The sequence below is a fragment of the Mesoplodon bidens genome (assembly GCF_964165515.1).
Source record: "Mesoplodon bidens genome assembly, chromosome: 1".
In the NCBI taxonomy this organism is placed as follows: domain Eukaryota; kingdom Metazoa; phylum Chordata; class Mammalia; order Artiodactyla; family Ziphiidae; genus Mesoplodon; species Mesoplodon bidens.
This window is the reverse complement of record NC_138176.1, coordinates 27,867,391-27,890,472: the sequence shown is the minus strand read 5'-3', so window position 1 is coordinate 27,890,472 and position 23,082 is coordinate 27,867,391. Positions and strand designations below refer to the sequence as shown.

Below are 23,082 nucleotides of genomic sequence, written 5' to 3'. Positions count from 1 at the left end.
ATAGCACAGGGAACTATATTCGATATCCTGTGATAAACCATAATGGAAAAAAATATACATATGTATAACTGAATCACTTTGCTGTACAGCAGAAACTAACACAACATTGTAAATCAACTATACTTCAATTTTTTAAAAAAAAGGTAAATACTAGGATAATATAAACATTAACCAAGAAGGCATTCAGAAGTAAAAAAAAACTAGGACATTCAGAAACAACTGCATATTCAGGGAAAAATTAGAGAGTGACTGCATATGCCCAAGAAAAGGCTCAGAAGAGACCTAAGAAAACATTAAGTTTACACCTCAGGCTGATCCTCAGCACAGAGACAGCCTACAATCAAAAATAAAAACAACAGGGAATTCGCTGGTGGTCCAGTGGTTAGGACTCCGTGCTTTCACTGCCAAGGGCTTGGGTTCAATCCCTGGTCAGGGAACTAAGATCCCGCAAGCTGCGCAGTGCAGCAAAAAATAACTATAATAACAAAAAAATAGCTAAATCTGCAGGAAGGGGGAGAATCTGATTTCTTGAACCTTGAGGACATTATAAGTAAAACAAGCCAGTCACAAAAAGACAAATACTGTATGATTCCACTTACATGGAGTACTTAGAGTAGTTAAAATCATAAAGACAGAAGAGTTTCAGTTTTACAAGATGAAAAGATTTATGGGGAACGATGGTGGTGATGGCTGCATTACAGTGTGAATGTATTTAATACCAGTGAACACACACTTAAAAATGGTTAAGATGGTAAATTTTATGTTATGTGTATTTTAGCACAATAATAAGTCAGTACGTCAACAAGCTGCACTGTCTAAAGGCTCCACACCTCTCTAGATGAACTAGAACTAGAAAAAAGAACAAATCCTTTCTTTAAATGCAAGTTAGGTTCTGTCTTACCATTTTCCTTGCTGTTAAAGTGTATCTGCTAAAAGAGAAAATAAAATTCTCAACTATCTCCAATTCCCCCTTTACTTGGGGACACTGCAATCCCCAGAGATACCGCCCACCCTCTTTACCATGAAAATGAATTTTTATGTGAAAGTTCCCATATGGAACTTAGACTCAGAAAAGCAAGATCCCATACACCTCATTCCTGTGCAGCTGCCTCTAACTAAGCATGCTCAGAAGCTATTGGCTTCTTCTAGGGCCCTATACCACCTGCTTATTTTTTCCAACATTGCCCAATTGAAAGGTAGTCAAAAATCACCCTTGAAGAAATCTAGTAGTCAATGAGACCATGTCTCAGTGGAGCCATCTGATGTAGAACCAAGAACTTTACTTTCTTGGTTAAACCAAGAAAGTGGTTTTAGGGAAAACCACTAACAGACTTGTCCTGCTCACTTGAGATCCAGGGAACGATGATACCTTATAAAACCAAATGATACTTTCCTATACAACCAGTACAGACAGAGCAACAAAAGTACAACTATTCTTTCCTCTGCCTCTTTTAGTTGACAAGATGCTAATGGGCCTATGAGAGGTGACATTTCTCTGGATAGGAAGTGCCTTCATGTGCAGAGAAAAGAACAGAGATTTCTCACTCTTTTAAGGGGCTTTTAGGTGGGAATCTTTTTCTCCCTCTAACAAGCTAAACTCATTGGAAATTCTTATCTTTTGCTTTTGCCAAGTTTCTAAGAGAAAGATTCAAAATAGTATAAATTTTGGATTTAGCCAAATGTGATGATTTGAAGGAAAAAAATGGTTTCCTGGCATTCTTTTTCAATCCTGGGGCTTTGTACACTGCTATACAGAATCTTTCATAATAAAATTATGAAAAGAGAGAAATACCTTCTAATGACCCTATATTAGAACATTCTAATTTTGAGAGGAACTGATTATCCACAGAAGAAAGAAGCCTCCATGTTTTTGCACATGGAAGCTAGAGCAGTCTTAATTAGGCACACCAAGCCTAGAATACATCTTGTAACATATTCCCCTAAATCAGAGAAAATTTGGGGGAAATAAGAAGAACAATTTAAAAAGCAATTTTAAGAACAAAATAGCAATAACAGCTGCCGAAATTCCTCTTCCCATATAGTCTAGCTGTTTACTGCTATGTTCTTTCCCACCTGGATACCCTCTTCAAAACTAAAAGAAGCAATATTATAGAGTTATATAAGATATCACCATTGGAGGAAGCTGGGTGAAGGGTACAAGAACTCTCTGTACTATTTTTGCAACTTCATGTGAGTCTATAAGTATATCAAAATAAATAGTTTAAAAAAGTAACTAAACTAAAAGAAGCAGACAATTAAAAACTCAAAGGATAGTCTCCCCAAATCAGGAGGGGTTGGCAATCTGTCAAAGCTATACCTATACAAGAACTGCCAAAGAAATCTACAGCTCAGGTCAGTCTTTCTCTTGATAATTTTCAATCCTGTATAACAACTACAGTATAACAAGCTCCCAATGAAAGGCTCTCAATTCCCAGTCTCAAGGTGTACCTAACCATGAAGTCATAGGCTTCTGTCAGTGATGAGAGTGCCAGCTGGATCCAGAAAGCTGTGACACTCTCTGGGTTTTCTATTTTTCCCAGTAGGTATCTGAAAGGTAAGGCCATGTACAGTTTCTCTCTTTTTCACAAAGTTGCGAATGCTTGGATGCTATTTAGCACAGTGAAGCTGAACAGATTGTTTTGGGGGCTTTGGGGGCCCCTCTTTCTGCAGGGAGGCAAATGTTGCCTAGTGATCTGCTTCTGAGCTTAGGAGTCAGAAACTCTAAGTTCTAATCATGACTCTGTTTAGTATCTTGTTTCATGATCCTTAGCAAGTCACTTATCCTTCTATACATTCTCCAACAAATGGTGATAAAAATAATGACTTATCACCCAGGGATGCAGCAGAGGGAAAGGGTAAGGACTGTGATCCATAGATAAATGTCAAATATAAAACACCAATATAAACCTGCCTTTAAATCAACCCATGTTTTCAGACTGTGGAAAGTTACACTATTTAAATGCAGGCTGCCTCCCCAATGCCCCTTCTGCCTGCAGTGGAAGTAAAATAAGCTGACTCCATGAAGTTCCGTTCAAGTATTTCCCTCTCTAACAACTACATGCTTCCCTCTAAACATTCTGTTCATTACTTGGTTAATGGCTTAGAAACGATCTAAGTTTCCATTTTCACTTGGTTAAAAGCAATCCATGTATCTGTAGGTAAGGAAGAAAGAGACAAAGGAAAGAGAAATTACCACGGCTCCCTTTAACAACAACAACTCAAATAAAAAGGTGATGAAGTCAGCTCAAAAGAAACATGATGGAAGGGTAAGCTGGGATGAAGTGAGAGAGTAGCACTGACATATATACACGACCAAGTGTGAAACCGATAGCTAGTGGGAAGCAGCCGCATAGCACAGGGAGGTCAGCTCAGTGCTTTGTGACCACCTAGAGGGGTGGGATAGGGAGGGAGGGAGGGAGACGCAAGAGGGAGGGGATATGGGGATATATGTATACGTATAGCTGATTCACTTCGTTATACAGCAGAAACTAACACAACATTGTAAAGCAATTATACTCCAATAAAGATGTTAAAAAGAAAGAAAAAGAAACATGACAACAAATATCCTAATTTTTTTTTTGAGGTCCAAACACAACACTGTGCTGCTTTAAGAGAATGCTGATTCATCATTAATGGAAATTCTACATACCCATGCATCCATTCATTTATTCATTCAAATGTCTTCTGAGCCCCTATTACAAGCCAAGTAGTATGCTAGGAATAAAACAATGATTAAAACACAGGCCCTGGGCTTCCCCGGTGGCGCAGTGATTGAGAGTCCCCCTGCCAATGCAGGGGACACGGGTTCGTGCCCTGGTCCGGGAAGATCCCACATGCTGCGGAGCGGCTGGGTCCGTGAGCCATGGCCGCTGAGCCTGCACGTCCGGAGCCTGTGCTCCGCAACGGGAGAGGCCACAACAGTGAGAGGCCCGCATACAGCAAAAAAAAAAAAAAAAAACAAACACAGGCCCTGCCCTCCAGGAATTTTTTTTAAGAGTAAAGATAGATATTTAAGCAAATCATTGTACAGACATATGCAAACATAGCAAAACAATGTGATATGCTAAAATAGAAGCCCAAAGTCCTGTAAGAATGTATAGGAAACACACATAGTGTATTTGTTTCCTGTGTAGGAAACAAAACATAGTGACTAACAAGGTCTTTAGCCTCCAGAAGTTGAGAGGAAATACTAAGCTAAAGTTCCCAGGAGGAATGCAGCACAGTCAGTAAATAAAGAAAAACTATTTAACCCAGTATTAAGATGTTCTGTGAAAACAGAATTGGGAGGCCATGGAACCTAAAATTAAGACAGGAGATCATGGATGGGCTTCAGAAGAAGGTCCATGAACTCTCTGAAATTATATGCAAAATACGTATGTGCAAATGGACATTTTTCTGGATGCAAAGATCATATCTTTCATTATATTCTCCAAGGTAAAGAACTATTTCACTAGGACCTTACCCTAAAACTCAGTTTTCTGTCTCATCAGAGGAGAGTTTTAAGACCTAACCTTTTACTCAAAATAGGAGATCTGGGTAGCCTAGAGGTCAGAGAAGAGCTTTTGAACTTTCCATAACTTGGTGGAAAATAGTGACTGCTGAAAATAGGGCAATGAGAAAGGCAAGACTTCTTCCTCTCTATATCCAAGTTGAGGTTAGTCTAAATATATTTCTGCAGTACTCAGATACCATGGTGACAGGCATCATATAAATAGACAGTGGCAGCAGGGAGTAGGTCACGGATTATATCTATAAAACCAACATATCAGGCAGGATTAAACCCCCAACTAATACAGCTGGTTCCTCCTCATCCATAAAACCAAGCCTGAGAATTCCATATGGGAATTTGGAGGGAGACCTCTGGCTACCTCCCCAATAACAAAGAGCTACTGTAGTCAAACAGTATAAGAATAAAAATCACCACTCAAAGTGCAGTGAGACTAAACGCCCCCCATTCCAAATAACAAAAGGCATCTGCACCCCAGTCCACTGCTTCCTAGACACCCTAGGTCTCCCGTGTGTCTGACCTAACAACACATGCCCTACCAGTTTTATTTATAAGTATAATTCAACTAATGTTTGCAGCACATGTATGGGCAAGCATCTGTATGCATAAGCATATTTGCCATGATGAGTTTCACACACCTCCCTCAAATCCATAAGTCTAGAAGGCAAAGAAAGAGTGAAAACACGGGCAAGCCAACATATGAGGGGCAGTACCAGCCAAGGAGTGGGTGGGTCCACCACAGCCACATTTATATTCACTGACTGCAATATTATACATTACTATAGGCTCTGATGCATCAGATGTAGTCTAGTATTTTGCAGCTTTCCTTAACACCTGCTGCTCTGCATCTCACTGTATATACTCCATGTATGAACACAGGGAGCCAGGTTCCAGGAGGGCTCACCCAGTCTACGTAGGAAAAGGAGCTAACCTCACTTGGCAAAGAACTCTAGTACAAATGCCTATGCCTTAGGAAAAAGCAGCCCTCCAAGTCTCATCAATGACACTCATATACACCTCCTCTCAAAGTATCAAGGGCCTCAGAATGCCAATCAGTCAGTCTTGAGGTGGCAAATAATTTTTTTTAAGTCTTTACTGAATTGTTACAATGTTGCTTCTGTTGTTGTTGCTTTTTTTAATGTTTTAGTTTTTTTTTTTTTTTTAATGTTTGGTTTTTTGGCTCGGAGGCATGTAGGATCTTAGCTCCCCGACCAGGGATTGAACCCGCACCCCCTTCATTGGAAGGCGAAGTCGTAACCACTGGACTGCCAGGGAAGTCCCAAGATAGCAAATAATTATACATAGAGCTGAACACGACATAAAGTACTCAAAGAAATAAAGTCAACTGACCAACATAGGATAAAGAATGATCTCTCGCCTCATAGTTTTCTAGCTAGGTTAGTGAACGCTAAGATCCAGAAAAGATAAATATAAAAGACACTTCTTTATCTCTTTAAAAGATAACTGCCAGGCTTCCCTGGTGGCGCAGTGGTTGAGAGTCCACCTGCTGATGCAGGGGACACAGGTTCGTGCCCCGGTCCAGGAAGATCCCACATGCCGCGGAGCACCTAGGCCCGTGAGCCATGGCCGCTGAGCCTGCGCGTCTGGAGCCTGTAGTCCGCAACGGGAGAGGCCATAACAGTGAGAGGCCCGCGCACCGCAAAAAAAAAAAAAAGATACTTGCCTCTTTAAATAAAAATGACAGAAATGTATTTTGGGGTTCATAACATATGTAAAAGTAAAATGTATGACAACAATAGCACAAAGGACAGAATGCAAGGTGGAGGTAGGAGAATAATGGGAAGCCCTGGGCCCCAGGGAGACAGACCAGAGTGAACGGCAGAATGCAATGGAAAAGGCAATGACAGGACAATGAGGAAGAGGACAACAGATGAAGAGGCTAGGAGAAAAGCCAGAGAGATCCCAGGGGCCAGAGACAGGGTGGCTAGCATAGAAAGAAAAGAAAATAGAATAAAATAGAAAATAAAACCAGAAGAGGAACAAAGGCAGGCAGAAATAATAACTACTACCACCAACTCTTTAGTACTACAATGTATAACTTCATCCCAGTTATAGACATAAACCATGTGTACTTATTATAAGTCCTACAATTATACCAATATCCAGAGATTTGCATCATTTTTGTGTTTTCTCTTTAATCCTAAATTTTTAGAACCTAAAAATCATACAACTATCCATAGGCAACCAAATAGTCCTTAATATTAAAAAGCACTGTTCTGACCTAAGAAATTCTACTAACTGTAGTCATTTCAATCGCTTTTGATCTCTCTTTAGCTCTTCTGACATTCCCTCAATTTCAAACTCTCACATAATCGTACTCTTCTCCTAAAATATCAAAATGCCACTATTGCCACTTACTGTTATTCTCCTACTCCCCCTTCACCACCATAGGCAGTAACTGCAAAAAAACTTGCTAATCCATTAATTAAAGATCTCTACTTTCCATTATGAAGGACTAAATTTAGAAAGCCAAATTGGGTTGGGAGGAAACCATGTGTCACAACAAGTGAGATGAATTCCATGGGAGGGTGTGGGGTTACTGGCCCATTTCTCATAAAGCCTCTGACACTAACACACCCTTGTCTGCTCAGAATACAGAGAAGCCCTGCCAAGGGTGGGGCAACAATTTACCACTATAATCATCTGGAGAAGACTTTATTGTACCATCAGGTCACAAAAGCCACAGGACCTATCAGCAAGCAAATGCCTCAGGAAAAATGTCTCCTCTGCTTTTCTGAAACCTCCAATTTAGTTGCACAAAAGAAAGGGGTGGCAAGCCAGCATTAATTGTACCCTTAGAGAAGAGCCACTTCCCTCCTACAGGGGTGGAGTGACTTTACTGAGCTACCAAATGGATACAAAGACAAAAGTAAACACTAATTTGCTGTTTTTGTCTCTGGCACAGGAGGAGTGGTAAAATTGACACTGTCTGTAAACAGTAATAATGCCAGATATAACACAAAGAACAGGATTCCCCCCCATCTCTCCACCCCCTCCCCACCTCCTCTCCCTAAGACATTCCTCCTGAGATTACTCATCCTGAGGAAACACAGAGAAGCCTCCCTATAGTCCATATGCTGCTACCAAATGGAACCAAGGGAGAATCCAAGTTTGTACTGACTCCTCATTGGAAGAATCAATGGAACTCAAATATTTAATTTTTTCTACCAGCTGACAAAAAAATACAGGGAGGAGAAGGAACAAGAGAGAAAGTATGAAATAATGGTATGTGACACAGCCAGGTTTGGATTAGAACAAGGCTGAAATGACAAAAAGAAGAGTTGAAAATAGAAGCATCCTAAACAAACTAAAAAGTTTTTAAAAAAAATTCAGCTTGTGCCCAGGCCTAGGGGTTCATAAAAGATATAGGAAGGGGCTTCCCTGGAGGTGCAGTGGTTAGGAATCCACCTGCCAATGCAGGGGACACGGGTTTGAGCCCTGGTCTGGGAAGATCCCACATGCTTCGGAGCAACTAAGCCCGTGCGCCACAACTACTGAGCCTGCGCTCTAGGGCCCATGAGCCACAACTACTGAGCCCGTGTGCCACAACTACTGAAGCCCACGCGCCTAGAGCTTGTGATCTGCAACAAGAGAAGCCACTGCAATGAGAAGCCCACTCAACGCAACTAGGGAAAGCCCATGCGCAATGATGAAGACCCAATGCAGCCACAAATAAATAAATAAATTTGTTAAAAAAAAAAAAAAAAGATATAGGAAAAGAGGATGAATTCAAAAGAGAAAGTTACCTGACCAGAGCTCCCGCCAGGTATAATGCAGGCGTACTCTACACTTCTTCTGATAACAAAGTAGTTTATGTACTACCTGAATGCAGCGCCTGTAAGAGAAAAAGAGAAAGACTGGAATAAGCCTAAAAATATGGTGCAACTCACCACAGATACCCTTTAATGAGGCAGCTTTTGCTAAGGCCACAAAAGACACTGGATATGAATCTGTACACATGGGAAAGAAATGAACTTCTACCTGCAGCTTTCTGGTAGATAAATCCCCCCTCCCCGAAAAGGGAACCCTCTTGCACTGTTGGTGGGAATGTAAATTGATAGAGCCACTATGGAGAACAGTACGGAGGTTCCTTAAAAAACTAAAAATAGAACTACCATATGACCCAGCAATCCCACTACTGGGCATATACCCTGAGAAAACCATAATTCAAAAAGAGTCATGCACCACAATGTTCACTGCAGCTCTATTTACCATAGCCAGGCCATGGAAGCAACCTAAGTGTCCATCAACAGATGAATGGATAAAGAAGATGTGACACATATATACAATGGAATATTACTCAGCCAGAAAAAGAAACGAAATTGAGTTATTTGTAGTGAGGTGGATGGACCTAGAGTCTGTCATACAGAGTGAAGTAAGTCAGAAAGAGAAAAATACCGTATGCTAACACATGTATATGGAATCTAAAAAAAAAAAAAAAAAACTGGTTCTGATGAACCTAGGGGCAGGACAGGAATAAAGACACAGACGTAGAGAATGGACGTGAGGACCTGGGAAGGGGGAAGGGTAAGCTGGGACGATGTGAGAGAGTGGCATGGACATATACACACGACCAAATGTAAAACAGATAGCTAGTGGGAAGCAGCCGCATAGCACAGGGAGATCAGCTCGGTGCTTTGGGACCACCTAGAGGGGTGGGATAGGGAGGGTGGGAGGGAGACGTAAGAGGGAGGACATATGGGGGTATATGTATAGGTATAGCTGATTCACTTTGTTATAAAGCAGAAACTATACATCATTGTAAAGCAATTATACTCCAATAAAGATGTTAAAAAAAAAATCCCCTCTCCCCATCCCACACACCCTGCTTGCACTAATTCCCCCTATCACTAGGAGAAGGGAGCTATAACCACATATAGGTCAATATTCAATTAGGCACTACTGATACCATTCCCTTGAGTATCTTTCCTGAGAGGAAGGATGCAACAGTAGACCAAAAATAGACTACTCCATTCGAAATTGCAAACATAGGATGCAAAAACATAAAATTAAAGACCTGAAGTCTTTAGATCTATTTAAATTTATTTTTAATATAAATTAAATTTTAAATAAAATTTAAATTTTATTTACATTAAAAGTTAAATTAAAAATTCAGTTCTGGGGACTTCCCTGGTGGTCCAGTGGTCAAGACTCCACGCTTCCAATGCAGGTGGCCCGGGTTCAATCCCTGGTCAGGGAACTAGATCCCACATGCTGCAACTAAAAGATCCCACATGCCACAACTAAAGATCCCGCATGCTGCAACAAAGATCCCGCATGCTGCAACTAAGACCCAGCACAGCCAAATAAATAAATAAATAATTTTAAAAATATATTAAAATATATATATATATAAATATATATATACTGGCTGAATGACTCTAAACTGACTGCTTAGGGTGTTTCTTTTATGCATGTAGTGGTTTCCTATTTCAACACAAGACAGTTCCATTTTAACCTGAAATCTTCTTGTGGGGTCCACTGAAGTCTCTACCCACAGGTCTGAGAATCCCTGATTAGAGAGTCCAAGTTTTACATGTAAGAGTAACTTAAAGGAGAATTTACTCTCCCCAGAGACTATTTCCCCTAACTCCCAAATCCTGGGCCAGCAGTGGGAGTGGCGGCAAGAATCACAGAGTAGACATCCAGAAGAAGAAATTCATTTGTTGGGTTTTCCTACCTCTTACTGCTCCAGGCAAGACTTTTCTTTCTTTCTTTCTTTTATTTTTTTCCGGACACGCAGGCTCAGCGGCCACGGCTCACAGGCCCAGCCGCTCCACGGCATGTGGGATCTTCCCAGACCAGGGCACGAACCCATGTCCCCTGCATCGGCAGGCGGACTCTTAACCACTGCGCCACCAGGGAAGCCCCTCTTTCTTTTCATATAAGCACCTTCCCCCATTATTACTTTACCTACAGCATTCATACACAGATATGAAACTATTTCGTTTCTGACACAGATTCTGACTTGAGTATTAAGTCTTTCCATGCTCCATATTTCTTCATATTTCACCAGGAAGATTATACACTTATCTGAAATGGTAGAAATTCATTTTGCTTTCAATTTCTCATTGCGCTGTATGTTGCTGAAAAGCACTACATAATGAGAAGTGAGAGCAGCAACCTGGCCTGATGCCCAGCTCGGAGCAGATAAGTTCACCTAAAAAGGACTTGATGCTCCAAATGCCAAAAACTGGAAAGAAGGCTGGAAGTTGCGGGAGGGAGATGTGGAAATATGCCCATGGGTAGTAATGAAGAAAGTGAATTCAGCCTGAGGGTAGGAACTTCTGCCCAGCCTCTGTCAGCTTGTTATCTTCTCCATCTTCCCTAACCTCAGGACATTCAATCAGGAAGCAGGTGGAAAAAGAACTGAGAAAGCAAGGCAAAACAAAAAAAGGCAGAACTACTGGGGAGAGGGAGTTAAAATACTTAGTGTAGATCAGGTTCACTGGCCGGGATGTGAGGGTTTGGGTGGACAGTGACATAACTCTAAGTACTGAATATACAGTCTTATCATGTCATCCTCATCTTCTACTGTTACACCCATCGTCCACTTAAATCAGGTAACATTTTTTCTACTCTCTTATCCTTCCTCCATGTACCCTACACTCTAATCCTCCTGAATTACTTTCTATTCTCCAAACATGCCACACTTTCAAGTCTCCAAGCTTTTGAACATGCTGGTCCTCTGCTTGGGATGTCCCTCCCCCACTCCTCTGCATGGAAAACTCCTATTGTTTCTTTTTTTTTTTTTTTTTTTTCCTTCTTTTTGCGGTATGCGGGCCTCTCACTGTTGTGGCCTCTCCCGTTGCGGAGCACAGGCTCCGGACGCGCAGGCCCAGAGGCCATGGCTCACGGGCCCAGCCGCTCCGCGGCATATGGGATCCTCCCAGACCGGGGCACGAACCCGTATCCCCTGCATCGGCAGGCGGACTCTCAACCACTGCGCCACCAGGGAGGCCCCTCCTATTGTTTCTTCATGACTCAGGTCAAACACAGACCCCTCTGATGCCCCAGTGAGCATTACTTACCCTGTACAAATCTTTCCTTTGTCATTTATCATAGTAGTAGTTAAGAAAGAATACAGCCTCTGGGGTCAGACAGACTTGAGTTTGAATCTTGGTGATGCAACCTAACTAGGTAGGGAACTGTGGTAGCCGGCCTGCAAGATGGCCCCCAATGGTCCCTACCTCCTGGCATTCACAACCTTATGGAGTCTCTTCCCACACTGTGTTAGGCTTGGTCTGTATGACCAACAGAAATGGCATGTCATTTGAGATTAAGTTATAAAAGGCATTATGGCTTCCATCCTGGGCTCTCACTCTTCTCTTTCTCTCTTGGATTACTTGCTTTGAAGAAAGCCAGCTGCCATGTCAAGCAACCCTATGGAGAGACCCACATGGCAAGGAACTGAGATTTATCAACAACCATGTAAGTCAGCTTGGAAGCAATTCTCCAGCCCCAGTACAGCCCAGTAGAGCCCCAGTAAAGCTAACACATTGACTGCAGCCTCTGCCAAACCCTATGCCCAAACTACCCAGCTAAGCTGTTAGGATTTCTGAGCCACAAAAACTATGAGGTAGTAAATGTTTGTTTTAAACCCCTATGTTTTGAAGTAGTTTGTTACATAGCAATAGATAATACACCTGAGAAGGGGTGGGAACAGCTTAGGATTTACTGTAAGAAAGTTTGGGTTCAAGTCCAGGCAATGGTGCTTACTAACAGAATAACCCAACCTCCAGAGCCTCAGTTTCCTTGCTTGGAAAATGAGAAAACTAAGACTATAATAATATACTACAAAATAAAGAGCATATCCTAGAACCAGAACATTAGATAAACAAGCTAAAAATATAATCTGTAGCAAAACAAATCTGATCCCTGAGGTACTGATGTTCAGCGATCCCATCTAAAACAAGCAGAAAACTCATCTGGTAAGTGTTATTTTTTAAAAAAGCAGCTTTTCATGGTCTTTGAGTTGAAATAAAGGATCAGACTAACTTTTAAACACCCAAAAGATATGGAAAAATGCAAACCACAACCTACTTACCTAAAAGTAAAATTTGTATCATTATTTCATATCTAGGAAACCAAAAATATGTAGCCTACAAACAGTCTAAAAAGCTGGAGATCTACTCTAGTCAGAGTAAAATCTTTCATATCTCCCTAGATCCCAGGCCTAGCACTGGAATGAGGTATACTAAGCTTGCTGTGCACCAAACTTCTCTCTTACTCAAAAAAGTGGAGGTACTAATTCTGTTGTCAGACTGAATTCAGATGCATTTTAAGGAATAAAGATAATACATATATTTGAGATCACACTAACATGGCACAGCTAGCTGTTAGGGACTGACGATAAGAAGAATGCTGAAATAGCAAAGAAGAGAGAAAGCCTAAAGGCTTAAACTTTATTAAAATATGAAGATTTTCAGTCATCTCTAGTTATACTGCTTGTAAAGAATTGTGACAGACAATCAGATCTCCTCAGGAGGCAGGAATCTTCCAGCCTGGCCACTATATACATAATCTGCCTAGCTAGCAGAGTTCTGACTATGTTGCTAGTACAGTGTAGGCTAAGAATGAACCAAAAGATCTATCCCTCTGGCCTTTCCATATCTTTTAAATACTGGTGACTCCTTTGATGCCAAAGCCCAGGGATGACTAAGTGGTCTGCTAGTGTTCCATATCCTTGGATACAGGAGTCACCTATGATCACTGCTTCAACTCATCAGCCCTGTTCTTCATGCAGTGTGCCTAAAAGTGATAATGAAGATACGTAGTTTGTACTTTTCCCCCCTTCTGGAAAAATGTATAAAACAGGCCATAAAACACCCCCTGACACTTCTCCGCATATAAATGTGCTTTTCCTGAAGTGTACACAAAAATTTTGTGACTATTAAACTTCCCATCACTCCATTCTATAAAACAGATTTGCACACATTAAATGAACCACAGTACTTACACATAGAGATCCATAGGAAACTCCTTCATCATGTGTGTTACAATAAACTCTACCATCAGGTCTGAATGGGAAAAAGAGAAAAATTAGATCAATCAGAATGAAATTCATTGCTTGCCTTTGGGCTGGGAAAAAAACCTTCTCAGTGCACTTTATTTTATATAAGGCACTTTTTGCAACACTTTCACCACCTGCCACTTGTAAGGTAACAAGAAAATTAGTTCTCTCCTACTTCCAGAAGGATACTTTGACCTGCCAATAAACTCAGATACAAGGGAGATTTCATTGTACAGATATTTCATACCATGACACTAATGCAAAATGCCAGAGGGAAATCATATTCTGAGAACCAAGTGATGAGGCAAGCAGAGAAAAAAACTATGGATCACATCCGTGTAATCAGACTCAAACTCTAAAGCTATGTCAGTCTATCTCGTCTTCCTATCACACTCAGTTTGACAGGTATTGACTGAAATGGTCTGGGGAGCTTTGGGTCAATAGAGGCTTAATATTATATAGCCTTAATTACTGTTTCTAAAATCAAGTAGATTTAGGAAGTAGGGCTGAATACCCAGGTGAAATGGGATTAAGAGTTCAGATCATTTACCTGAGGAAAATGCAGAATTCTGGGCAGACTAAATTACCTACAATACAGCCCCCTAGCTGTCAGCTCTGTCAGCCTCCTCTCAGCTTAATTTACTCAGAGGAAGTTTTGTATGTCGGAACCTTGAACTTTAAGCCTCCTGGCCAGCTGAGACATCAATTTGGACCAAGAAAGGGAGGGAAGAATTTGAAATCTTGATCAGGTATAAGATAGTTTACAAATTTAAATCATGTATCAAGGTTAGACTTAGACATTTGTCTCCCTACAAAGATCTTTTTCTTTGAACAAAAGCACCCTTTAATTGAGCATTATATTCATTGGGATTGCTTTACCAAACTCAACAAGAAACATGGTTTCTTAGGCCAGGGAAGAAACCTAACTAGTAACTTCTTCTCTGAGGAGGAAGCGCACATCAACAAGGATCTATCCCTCAACTTAATCATGAAAACCTATCGCTGGCCCAGAAACATGCCAATTTTGATGATACTCACCCAGTACTGCACATACCAAAGGACGACAGGGAAGGTTCTTGTCTGCTGCCTTCTTCCTGTGTCTCATAGGCTTCACATAAAAAAGAAATGAAACTAGTAGACATCTGAACTAACATCCAATGGCTCACCATCATGTTTTTCATGCAAATAAAATCACTACTGGGGGCTTCCCTGGTGGTGCAGTGGTTAAGAATCCGCCTGCCAATGAAAGGGACACAGGTTCAAGCCCTGGTCCGGGAAGATCCCACATGCCACGGAGCAACTAAGCCCGTGCACCACAACTACTGAGCCTGCGCTCTAGAGCCCGTGAGCCACAACTACTGAGCCTGTGTGCCACAACTACTGAAGCCTGCGCGCCTAGAGCCCATGCTCCGCAACAAGAGAAGGCACCACAGTGAGGAGCCCACGCACCGTGACGAAGAGTAGCCCCTGCTCACCGCAACTAGAAAAAGCCCGTGCACGGCAACGAAGATCCAGCACAGCCAATAAATAAATAAAAAGAAATTTATTTTTAAAAAAAGAAAATGTGACTGTGTAAAGGCAGCAACAGTAGCAGTTAAAAAAAAAAGTTTTTTTTAAAGAAAGTTTTAATATAAACCTCAATGTGATATTTCTGAACATACCTCCAAGTTTTAGGAAATTCCCTGATCCTTCATACTCTTATCTCCCCCACCTCTCAGATGAATAAATCAAAGCAGAATCAAGCATCAACCAATCAAAGATCATACTACATTTTGAAAGCAAAAGGCTTAGGCCCATCTCCTTATTGTAATCTACATTACTGATACATTCTATCTTGTATATACTTGTATAAAAGTATATCTCTAGTCAAGATATACTTTTTGGGGTATTTTTGTTTGTTTGTTTTTAAATTTATTTATTTTTGGCTGCGTTGGGTCTTCGCTGCTGTGTGTGGGCTTCCTCTACTTGCCGCAAGCAGGGGTTACCCTTCGTTGCGGTGCGCATGCTTCTCATCGGGGTGGCTTCTCTTGTTGCGAAGCATGGGCTCTAGGTGCGCAGGCTTCATTAGTTGTGGCACACGAGCTCAGCAGTTGTGGCACACAGGCTTAGTTGCTCCGTGGCATGTGGGATCTTCCCGGACCAGGGATCGAACCCATGTCTCGTGCACTGGCAGGCGGATTCTTAACCACTGTGCCACCAGGGAAGTCCCTTTTTGTTTGTTTTTTGTTTGTTTGTTTGTTTTTGGCCACGTCGGGTGGCATGTGGGATCTTAGTTCCCCGACCAGGGATCAAACCCATGCCCCCTGAGGAGGAACTGCAGAGTCTTAACCACTGGACTGCCAGGGAAGTCCCCTGATACATTATAATATTACTGCCATGGGTATACGATTATGGATCTTTCCACCCTCTCTTGAGCAGGTAACACCTCCATGACACACACAAAAAACCCCAACAACTAGTATGGGCCTTCTGAACAGCAGTTAAGCAAGAGCCCTTTAGCATAAATTTCCACCCACACTTGTTCTAGTAGGATCCATTTTGTGTTGGCAGAAAAATTCCTCTAAGAAAAAACAAGAAGCAAAAGTCACACTTACCATTCTATGTAAGTTTACTCGAAAATTCATGTTGTCATCATGCAAAAATGCATTGGCATACTGATCCTAATAAAAATAGAAACATAGATAAAAAGTAAGGAATGAGGGCTTCCCTGGTGGCGCAGTGGTTGAGAGTCCGCCTGCCGATGCAGGGGACACGGGTTCGTGCCCCGGTCTGGGAAGATCCCACATGCTGCGGAGCAGCTGGGCCCGTGAGCCATGGCCGCTGAGCCTGTGCGTCCAGAGCCTGTGCTCCGCAATGGGAGAGGCCACAACAGTGAGAGGCCCGCGTAAAGCAAAAAAAAAAAAAAAAAAAAAAAAGTAAGGAATGAGTGCTATACTTAAGAAACTCAGTTTATAATCTATCTATAATCTATAATCTTAAAGTCCAAGGATTTGTAGGACTTAAAGAACTCCTTTCAAGGACCAGTTAGAGAGCTAATGGGATGAGCCTAGAGCCTTTATGTCAAGCCCCACTTAAGCCATGAGATTTCACTTGGGTGCAATTTCCCAGTGTGTCTCTAACGGGCCAAAAATCTCTAAGCAAATTACAAACAATAAAAATTAAGGCACAGGCACTTGAGGCAAATGCTGAGAGGAATGTGTTTTCCTATTCTCTCTTCCTTCCCATCTGCCCAAGGAGCCTGCTCTGTTTGTGACAGTTTGAAGGTTTTCATAGGGACTGCAGGATACATGTGCAGGCTCCACATGAGGATCTACGATTAAGAAGAAAGGTCTACACTCCGCCGGGAACGGGCTTGGCACAGCAAGAGAAAGCTGCTTACACAGGCAACGTGGCAGTAGGCAAGACCCCGTCTCTCCCTGGCTTTGCTGAAGACTGATGGAAAATCAAAAACCTCTCACCATGAATCAGTAATAAACATCCCTTGGCCTTTTCCCAACATCTCTTCTGAAGATCTGACGTGCCTACAGACTCCAATTCCCAGGAACTGTTACCATTTGTGAAAAACAATTCCTTTAAAGATTTTCTTAGAAATATTTTTGAAAAGCAATTACACGAGGCCCACTGCTAATAAGCAGCTCTTCTATAACCAGCTACCCCTAACCTGGTGAAAAGTAGGTCATCTTTTCGCCAAGAACATAAAAATGGAAAGACTGAGAGAGGTCTCTACTCCACATGGACCACACCTTAACTGTTTTTCTTAGGAGAGAAAAGATCAGAAGAAGGAGTAAGTGAAGGAGGAGTCTGAAACTACAAACTTAGCTCTAAATTGACTCAATTTCTGCCATACCTGTGTTGCCACCAAGATCTAGGGTGAGTTCAGGCCTAATTAATCCAACCAAAAGTGTCTCCTTACAAAGCCCAAGCATCTCTTCTTTTTTCCCCTCGGGTTCTTGTTCTTCATTAAACTGCAATCAACCCACTTTACTCAGTTTCCAATGCCCCTCTTCGGCTTTTGTCTCCACCTCTCCCCACAGAAACCTGAGCTCCTTTTTTCATTTTGCTAAATACAAAAGACCCAACATGAACAGTTTCAAAAGGGCAGGACTGTTTTCTCTGAAGAGGCATAAGTCTCTTCAGAGTTTCAAACTCTGAAGAACTAGAATCTTAAAAAAATAAAATAAAAAAAGAACTAGAATATTCCAGTTATAGCAGTTATCCTATCACAATTCATTATTAGGTCATGCAGTAAATACTGAGCCTCTACTATGTGCCAGACACTAAGAACACACTGGTGAAGAAGACAAAGTACCTCTTATTGCTTACATTCTAGTGGTGCTTACATTCTAGTGGAGGAGATAATACAAAGTGGGAAGATATTCTCTCCTAAACTTTAGGACTCTAAAAGTCAGGGGACAGGAACTTGGAAGAAGTGCAGAAAAAGACAGCACTTTGTTAAGAGATTAGCTAATACCAGAAGGTTGGTGAGACCTACCTCTGCAATACACGTAAGGATAATCAGACAGAGTTTGCCGCTGTGAAGCCGGTGCTCATCTGAAAAGAAAAAATAAACCCTTCTCTCTAAATCATCCAGACCATGTTTCTATAGAGAATAAAGATGTGTATCATCAAAAAGAACATTCACACTTTCTCTCCCCACAAAATTCATGAATGAAAATCAAGGTTCTACTAGAGTAATCCTTGCTTTTCTTCTAGGCAAAAGAATTCCCCCATAAGATTTTTTTCTTAAGTATTCTGGTAGTCTGATGGATAGCTAACCATCTTCCTGAGAACCATCCAATTATTGTAATGGTCACTAATACCATGGCCCAAGTCAGGGCTATGCCCTTTGTTTCCATATCAGCCCTTTGCTTCTGAATAATCAGACCTATTCCCTTTCCCACCCCTCCTCATCCACTAGCTAAAAGCACCACCACCTTTACCCATCTACCACAAAATCCAGAAAAGTTTTATAACTGTTCATAGCAAACTGGCTATGAATCAGAAAGAAATTAACTGGAGACTAGGGTCCAGCTCATGCTTCTCCTTGCACTGTGAACACTACTTATGACCAGAAAAGCTGATCATTTTTCTTCCTGCCAAAGCTATTCACTCTAGAATATTTATTTAGTACCTACTATGTGGCAGGCACTGTGCTAGGCAATAGAGACATAGCACTGAACTAAACAAAGGTCTGTGGTCTCCCAGAACTCACATTCTAGTTATTAAAAAAGAAGGCAACCTCAATAACAGGGCTCTAAGCCCAAACAAATGACCCAGAAAGAGCTACTCCATCACTGCCAATTACCAGAACCATCAAAACTTCTTTACTTTCCAGGATCTTTGTGGGTGAGGGGGTGAAATGGAGGTAAAAAGAGGTCATTGGGACTCCCTGGTGGTCCAGTGGTTAAGAATCCACCTTCCAATGCAGGGGACTGGGGTTTGATCCCTGGTCAGGGAACTAAGATCCCACATGCCGCAGGGCAACTAAGCCCATGAGTGGCAACTACTAAGCCCGTGCTCCACAACTAGAGAGAAGCCTGCATGCTGACGCAAATATCCCGCATGCCACAACTAAGACCTGACAAAGCCAGATAAATAAATAAATATTTTTAAAAAAGAAAAAAAGAAGGTCATACCAGCATATCCAAACCAGAAAAATGGCTTATGATGTTTCAAATTAGCTTTGACGGGACCCAGACTAAAGTCCATTCTGGAGAGATCTATTAACGGATTACAGTGCTGTAGAAGTTAGCTAACAGTACACACCCTGACATTAACCTGTTACTTCCTCAAAGATGGAATCTATCAACTAAAACCTGACAATAAGAAGGCATAATGAGGGTGTGGTCAAAGAAATACATTTGCTTCTCCTCGGTGCTAGGCAGTGCAAAAGAGTAATGACGATGATCCTGACATTCCCAGTAGCTTACAGCAGAGCCCCTAGGCCAGAAGAGAAATGCCTCTGCCTGCAAAATTAGATTCATGAGACTCTTCTACCTATTCCTGGCCAGAGTTTCTCTGGCACTATCCTCCCTTTCCCCTTAAGCTGATAAGCAACTCTGTAGAAAAGCCTGCAGCTATCTCTCCACTTAAAAAAAATTGTTCCTGAAAACAAAAATAAGGCATATTTCATTATAAACATTTTTTTACTTCAGAAAAGCACAAAAAAAAGAACAATAAAAACCAAGTTTAATCACACCACCGGGAATTCACTGGTGGCACAGTGGTTAAGAATCCACCTGCCAATGCAGGGGACATGGGTTCGAGCCCTGGTCCAGGAAGACCCAACATGCCGCGGAGCAACTAAGCCCGTGCACCACAACTACTGAAGCCTGCACACCTAGAGCCTGTGCTCCGCAACAAGAGAAGCCACCACAATGAGAAGCCTGTGCACACTGCAATGAAGAGCAGCCCCGCTTGCCACAACTAGAGAAAAGCCCATGTGTAGCAATGAAGACCCAACACAGTCAAAAATAAATAAATAAATTTATTTTTTAAAAAAAACAAACTCTGCAACAGTCTTCAATATCAGGGTTGAAACTGTTGGATAAATAAACTATTTATTAAAAATGAAAAAATAAAAATAAAATAAATAAAATAAAATGCTAGTGTAGTTTAAAAGCTATTGGTTATGGGCTTCCCTGGTGGCGCAGTGGTTAAGAATCTGCCTGCCACTGCAGGGGACATGGGTTCAAGCCCTGGTCAGGGAAGATCCCACATGCCTCGGAGCAACTAGGCCCATGTGCCACAACTATTGAGCCTGCGCTCTAGAGCCTGTGAGCCACAACTACTGAGCCCGTGTGCCACAACTACTGAAGCCCATGCACCTAGAGCCCGTGCTCCGCAACAAGACAAGCCACTGCAATCAGAAGCCCACGCACAGCAACAAAGAGTAGCCCCCACTCGCTGCAACTAGAGAAAGCTGGCGCACAGCAATGAAGACCCAATGCAGCCAAAAATAAATAAATAAATAAATAAATTTATATATTTAAAAGAAAAAAAACAACTATCGGTTATGGAAAACATTCTGGGGACAATTGGGAAAAACTAAATATGGACTATTACATGATATTAGAGAATTACTGTTGGGAATTCCCTGGTGGGCCAGTGGTTAGGACTCGGTGTTTTCACTGCAGTGGCCCAGGTTCAGTCCTTGGTCAGGGAACTAAGATCCCGCAAGACGTGTGGCACGGCCAAAAAAAAAAAAAGAACTATTGTTGATTTTCTTAGCCTTAATGATGGATACCTAGGAAAATGCCTTTCATTTTGAGATACATGCCAAAGTACTTCTGGTGTGAAGTACAATGACGTCTGCAACTTACTTTAAAATTATTCAGGCAAAATAAGAATAACAGAAATTTAAAGATAAACCAAATATGGCAAAATGTTAATGGGTATATGACTGATCACTGTATGACCCTTTCAGCTTCTCTGTTTACTGGAGTTGTTTCATTTAAAAAATTGGAGGAAAGGGCTTCCCTGGTGGCGCAGTGGTTGAGAGTCTGCCTGCCGATGCAGGGGACACGGGTTCGTGCCCCGGTCCGGGAAGATCCCACATGCCGCGGAGCGGCTAGGCCCGTGAGCCATGGCCGCTGAGCCTGTGTGTCCGGAGCCTGTGCTCCGTAACGGGAGAGGCCACAAGTGAGAGGCCCGCGTACGGCAAAAAAAAAAAAAAAAAAAAAAAAAAAAATTGGAGGAAAAATGCTACCTCACTGTCACCATGAAATAAAAGGCTCATTTCCAGAGAAACTTAAAACTGGGATATATTCCACTTATATGAGGTAGTCAAATCCAAAGAGACAGAAAGCAGAATGGTGGTTGCCAGGGGTTGGGAAAAGGGGAGAATGTGAGGAATAGGGAATAAGTTTTTAATGGGTACAGTTTTAGTTTCACAAGATGAAGCGCTCTAAAGATGGATGGTAGTAATGGTTGCATAACAATGGGATCGTACTTAGTGTCACTTAAAAATAGTTAAAATGGTAAATTTTACTACAATAAAAAGTATAATAGAGGGCTTCCCTGGTGGCGCAGTGGTTGGGGGTCCGCCTGCCGATGCAGGGGACACGGGTTCGTGCCCTGGTGTGGGAGGATCCCGCGTGCCGCGGAGCGGCTGGGCCCGTGAGCCAGGGCCCTGAGCCTGCGCGGTTGGAGCCTGTGCTCCGCAGTGGGAGGGGCCACAGCAGTGAGAGGCCCGTGTACCGCAAAAAAAAAAAAAAAAAAAAAAGTATAATAGAAATAAATAAATAAAAATTGTAAACATATAAATCTGGTATAAAGAAAAAACTAGGTTTAAAAAAAAAACCCTGAGATGTATATACTGGACAGAATTTGCTGGGCTTCCTCCCAATCCCTTCTTCTAGCCCAACTATTCCACTACCCTACCACCGATTAAAAGATCATAGAAAAATCATCAACAGAGGAAGAACAGGACACTAGACAGAGTAAACTCAAAATTTTCTAATACCTATTTCTCTCCCACTTCCATTCTGCATTTCAAGGATGAGTACTGACACACCTGTTTTAAGTGTTAAAGAACACAGTCCCTCTGAATTGCACCTCTTCCTACCGTACTCTGTACAACAGTCCTAATTCTCACTATGAGCTGATGTTTTCAGTTCTTGTCCTCAGAAGGGAATTCCCTGAAACATGCTAATCCCCTCACTTCCCACACACAAGAGTCTGCATCCACTTATCAAAATCTGCTAAGAAGACTTGCTAGTTTTTGTAGAGATCAATTTTTTTCCTGTTCTACTTTGGAGCACTCCCCCTCCAGCTCCAGGTTTCCCCAACACCATCTAATTGTCATCTGGCAATAACAAATCACTGTTTGCCAGTAATCAGGACCATCACCTTGCACAGGAGGTCCCAATGGTTCATCTTGTCCAAGCTTCAAAGTATTAATGCTGCCCCTTGCTCTAGCTAAGCAGCTACCTGCCACCTCCTGCTTCCTGAGCCCCCAAAGTAGCATGCCTTACCTTTGGTGTCCTGCATGACAATCGAGCTATACTTTAAGAAGGTTATCAGTAGATTACTGGTCTGTACATCTGCATCCAGTGGGAGTTCCACAGAACTTATAACTGGAATAAAACAGATGAAATGCATTTAGCCTATAACATATTCCATCTAACACTTCTACCTATACAGACAGCCAACTTGCCAGCAGGCAAGGAAATCACGAAATAATCTTTTTACACAACAGAGGAAAGACCGAGTGCTTATCATAAAACCTTTATCTAGTCTTCCTAGGCCTCTACAGCCCTTCTTACCCCCAAGATTAAGCCCAATGCCCTTCTCTCCTACCTAAGAATGCCAGTCTCCAGAACAGTGCTTTTCTCCCAACATCCTAAGAAAGGTATTTTGATTCCACTTTCTAGCCCCAAGTAATCCAAAAGGGTTCAAGGCCCTTCTTAAAAGCAATTTAATTTGTACCTAAGTGAAAGAGCTGTACTAAATATAAATGAGCCTTGCTTTGATGAGTCTACTGCTTAAAATAAATGACAATTCATTCCTAATATGGAGAAATATTGCTCAATTTTGAGAA

General features: G+C 41.8%; 1 protein-coding gene across 5 annotated transcripts in view; it reads right to left on the bottom strand.

Moving 5' to 3' along the window:
* Window positions 1-23,082, bottom strand: part of ARMH3 (armadillo like helical domain containing 3) — a 180,545-nt gene that overhangs the window by 107,628 nt on the left and 49,835 nt on the right. For all 5 annotated transcript variants that reach the window (XM_081228629.1, XM_081228626.1, XM_081228627.1 and 2 more), the window contains exons 15-20: window positions 22,517-22,618; window positions 18,034-18,092; window positions 16,136-16,201; window positions 14,580-14,649; window positions 13,488-13,548; window positions 8,275-8,363 (exon numbers count right to left, since the gene is read on the bottom strand). In XM_081228629.1, coding sequence (XP_081084755.1) covers window positions 8,275-8,363; window positions 13,488-13,548; window positions 14,580-14,649; window positions 16,136-16,201; window positions 18,034-18,092; window positions 22,517-22,618 — 447 coding nt within the window. The remainder of the gene's footprint in view (window positions 1-8,274; window positions 8,364-13,487; window positions 13,549-14,579; window positions 14,650-16,135; window positions 16,202-18,033; window positions 18,093-22,516; window positions 22,619-23,082) is intronic.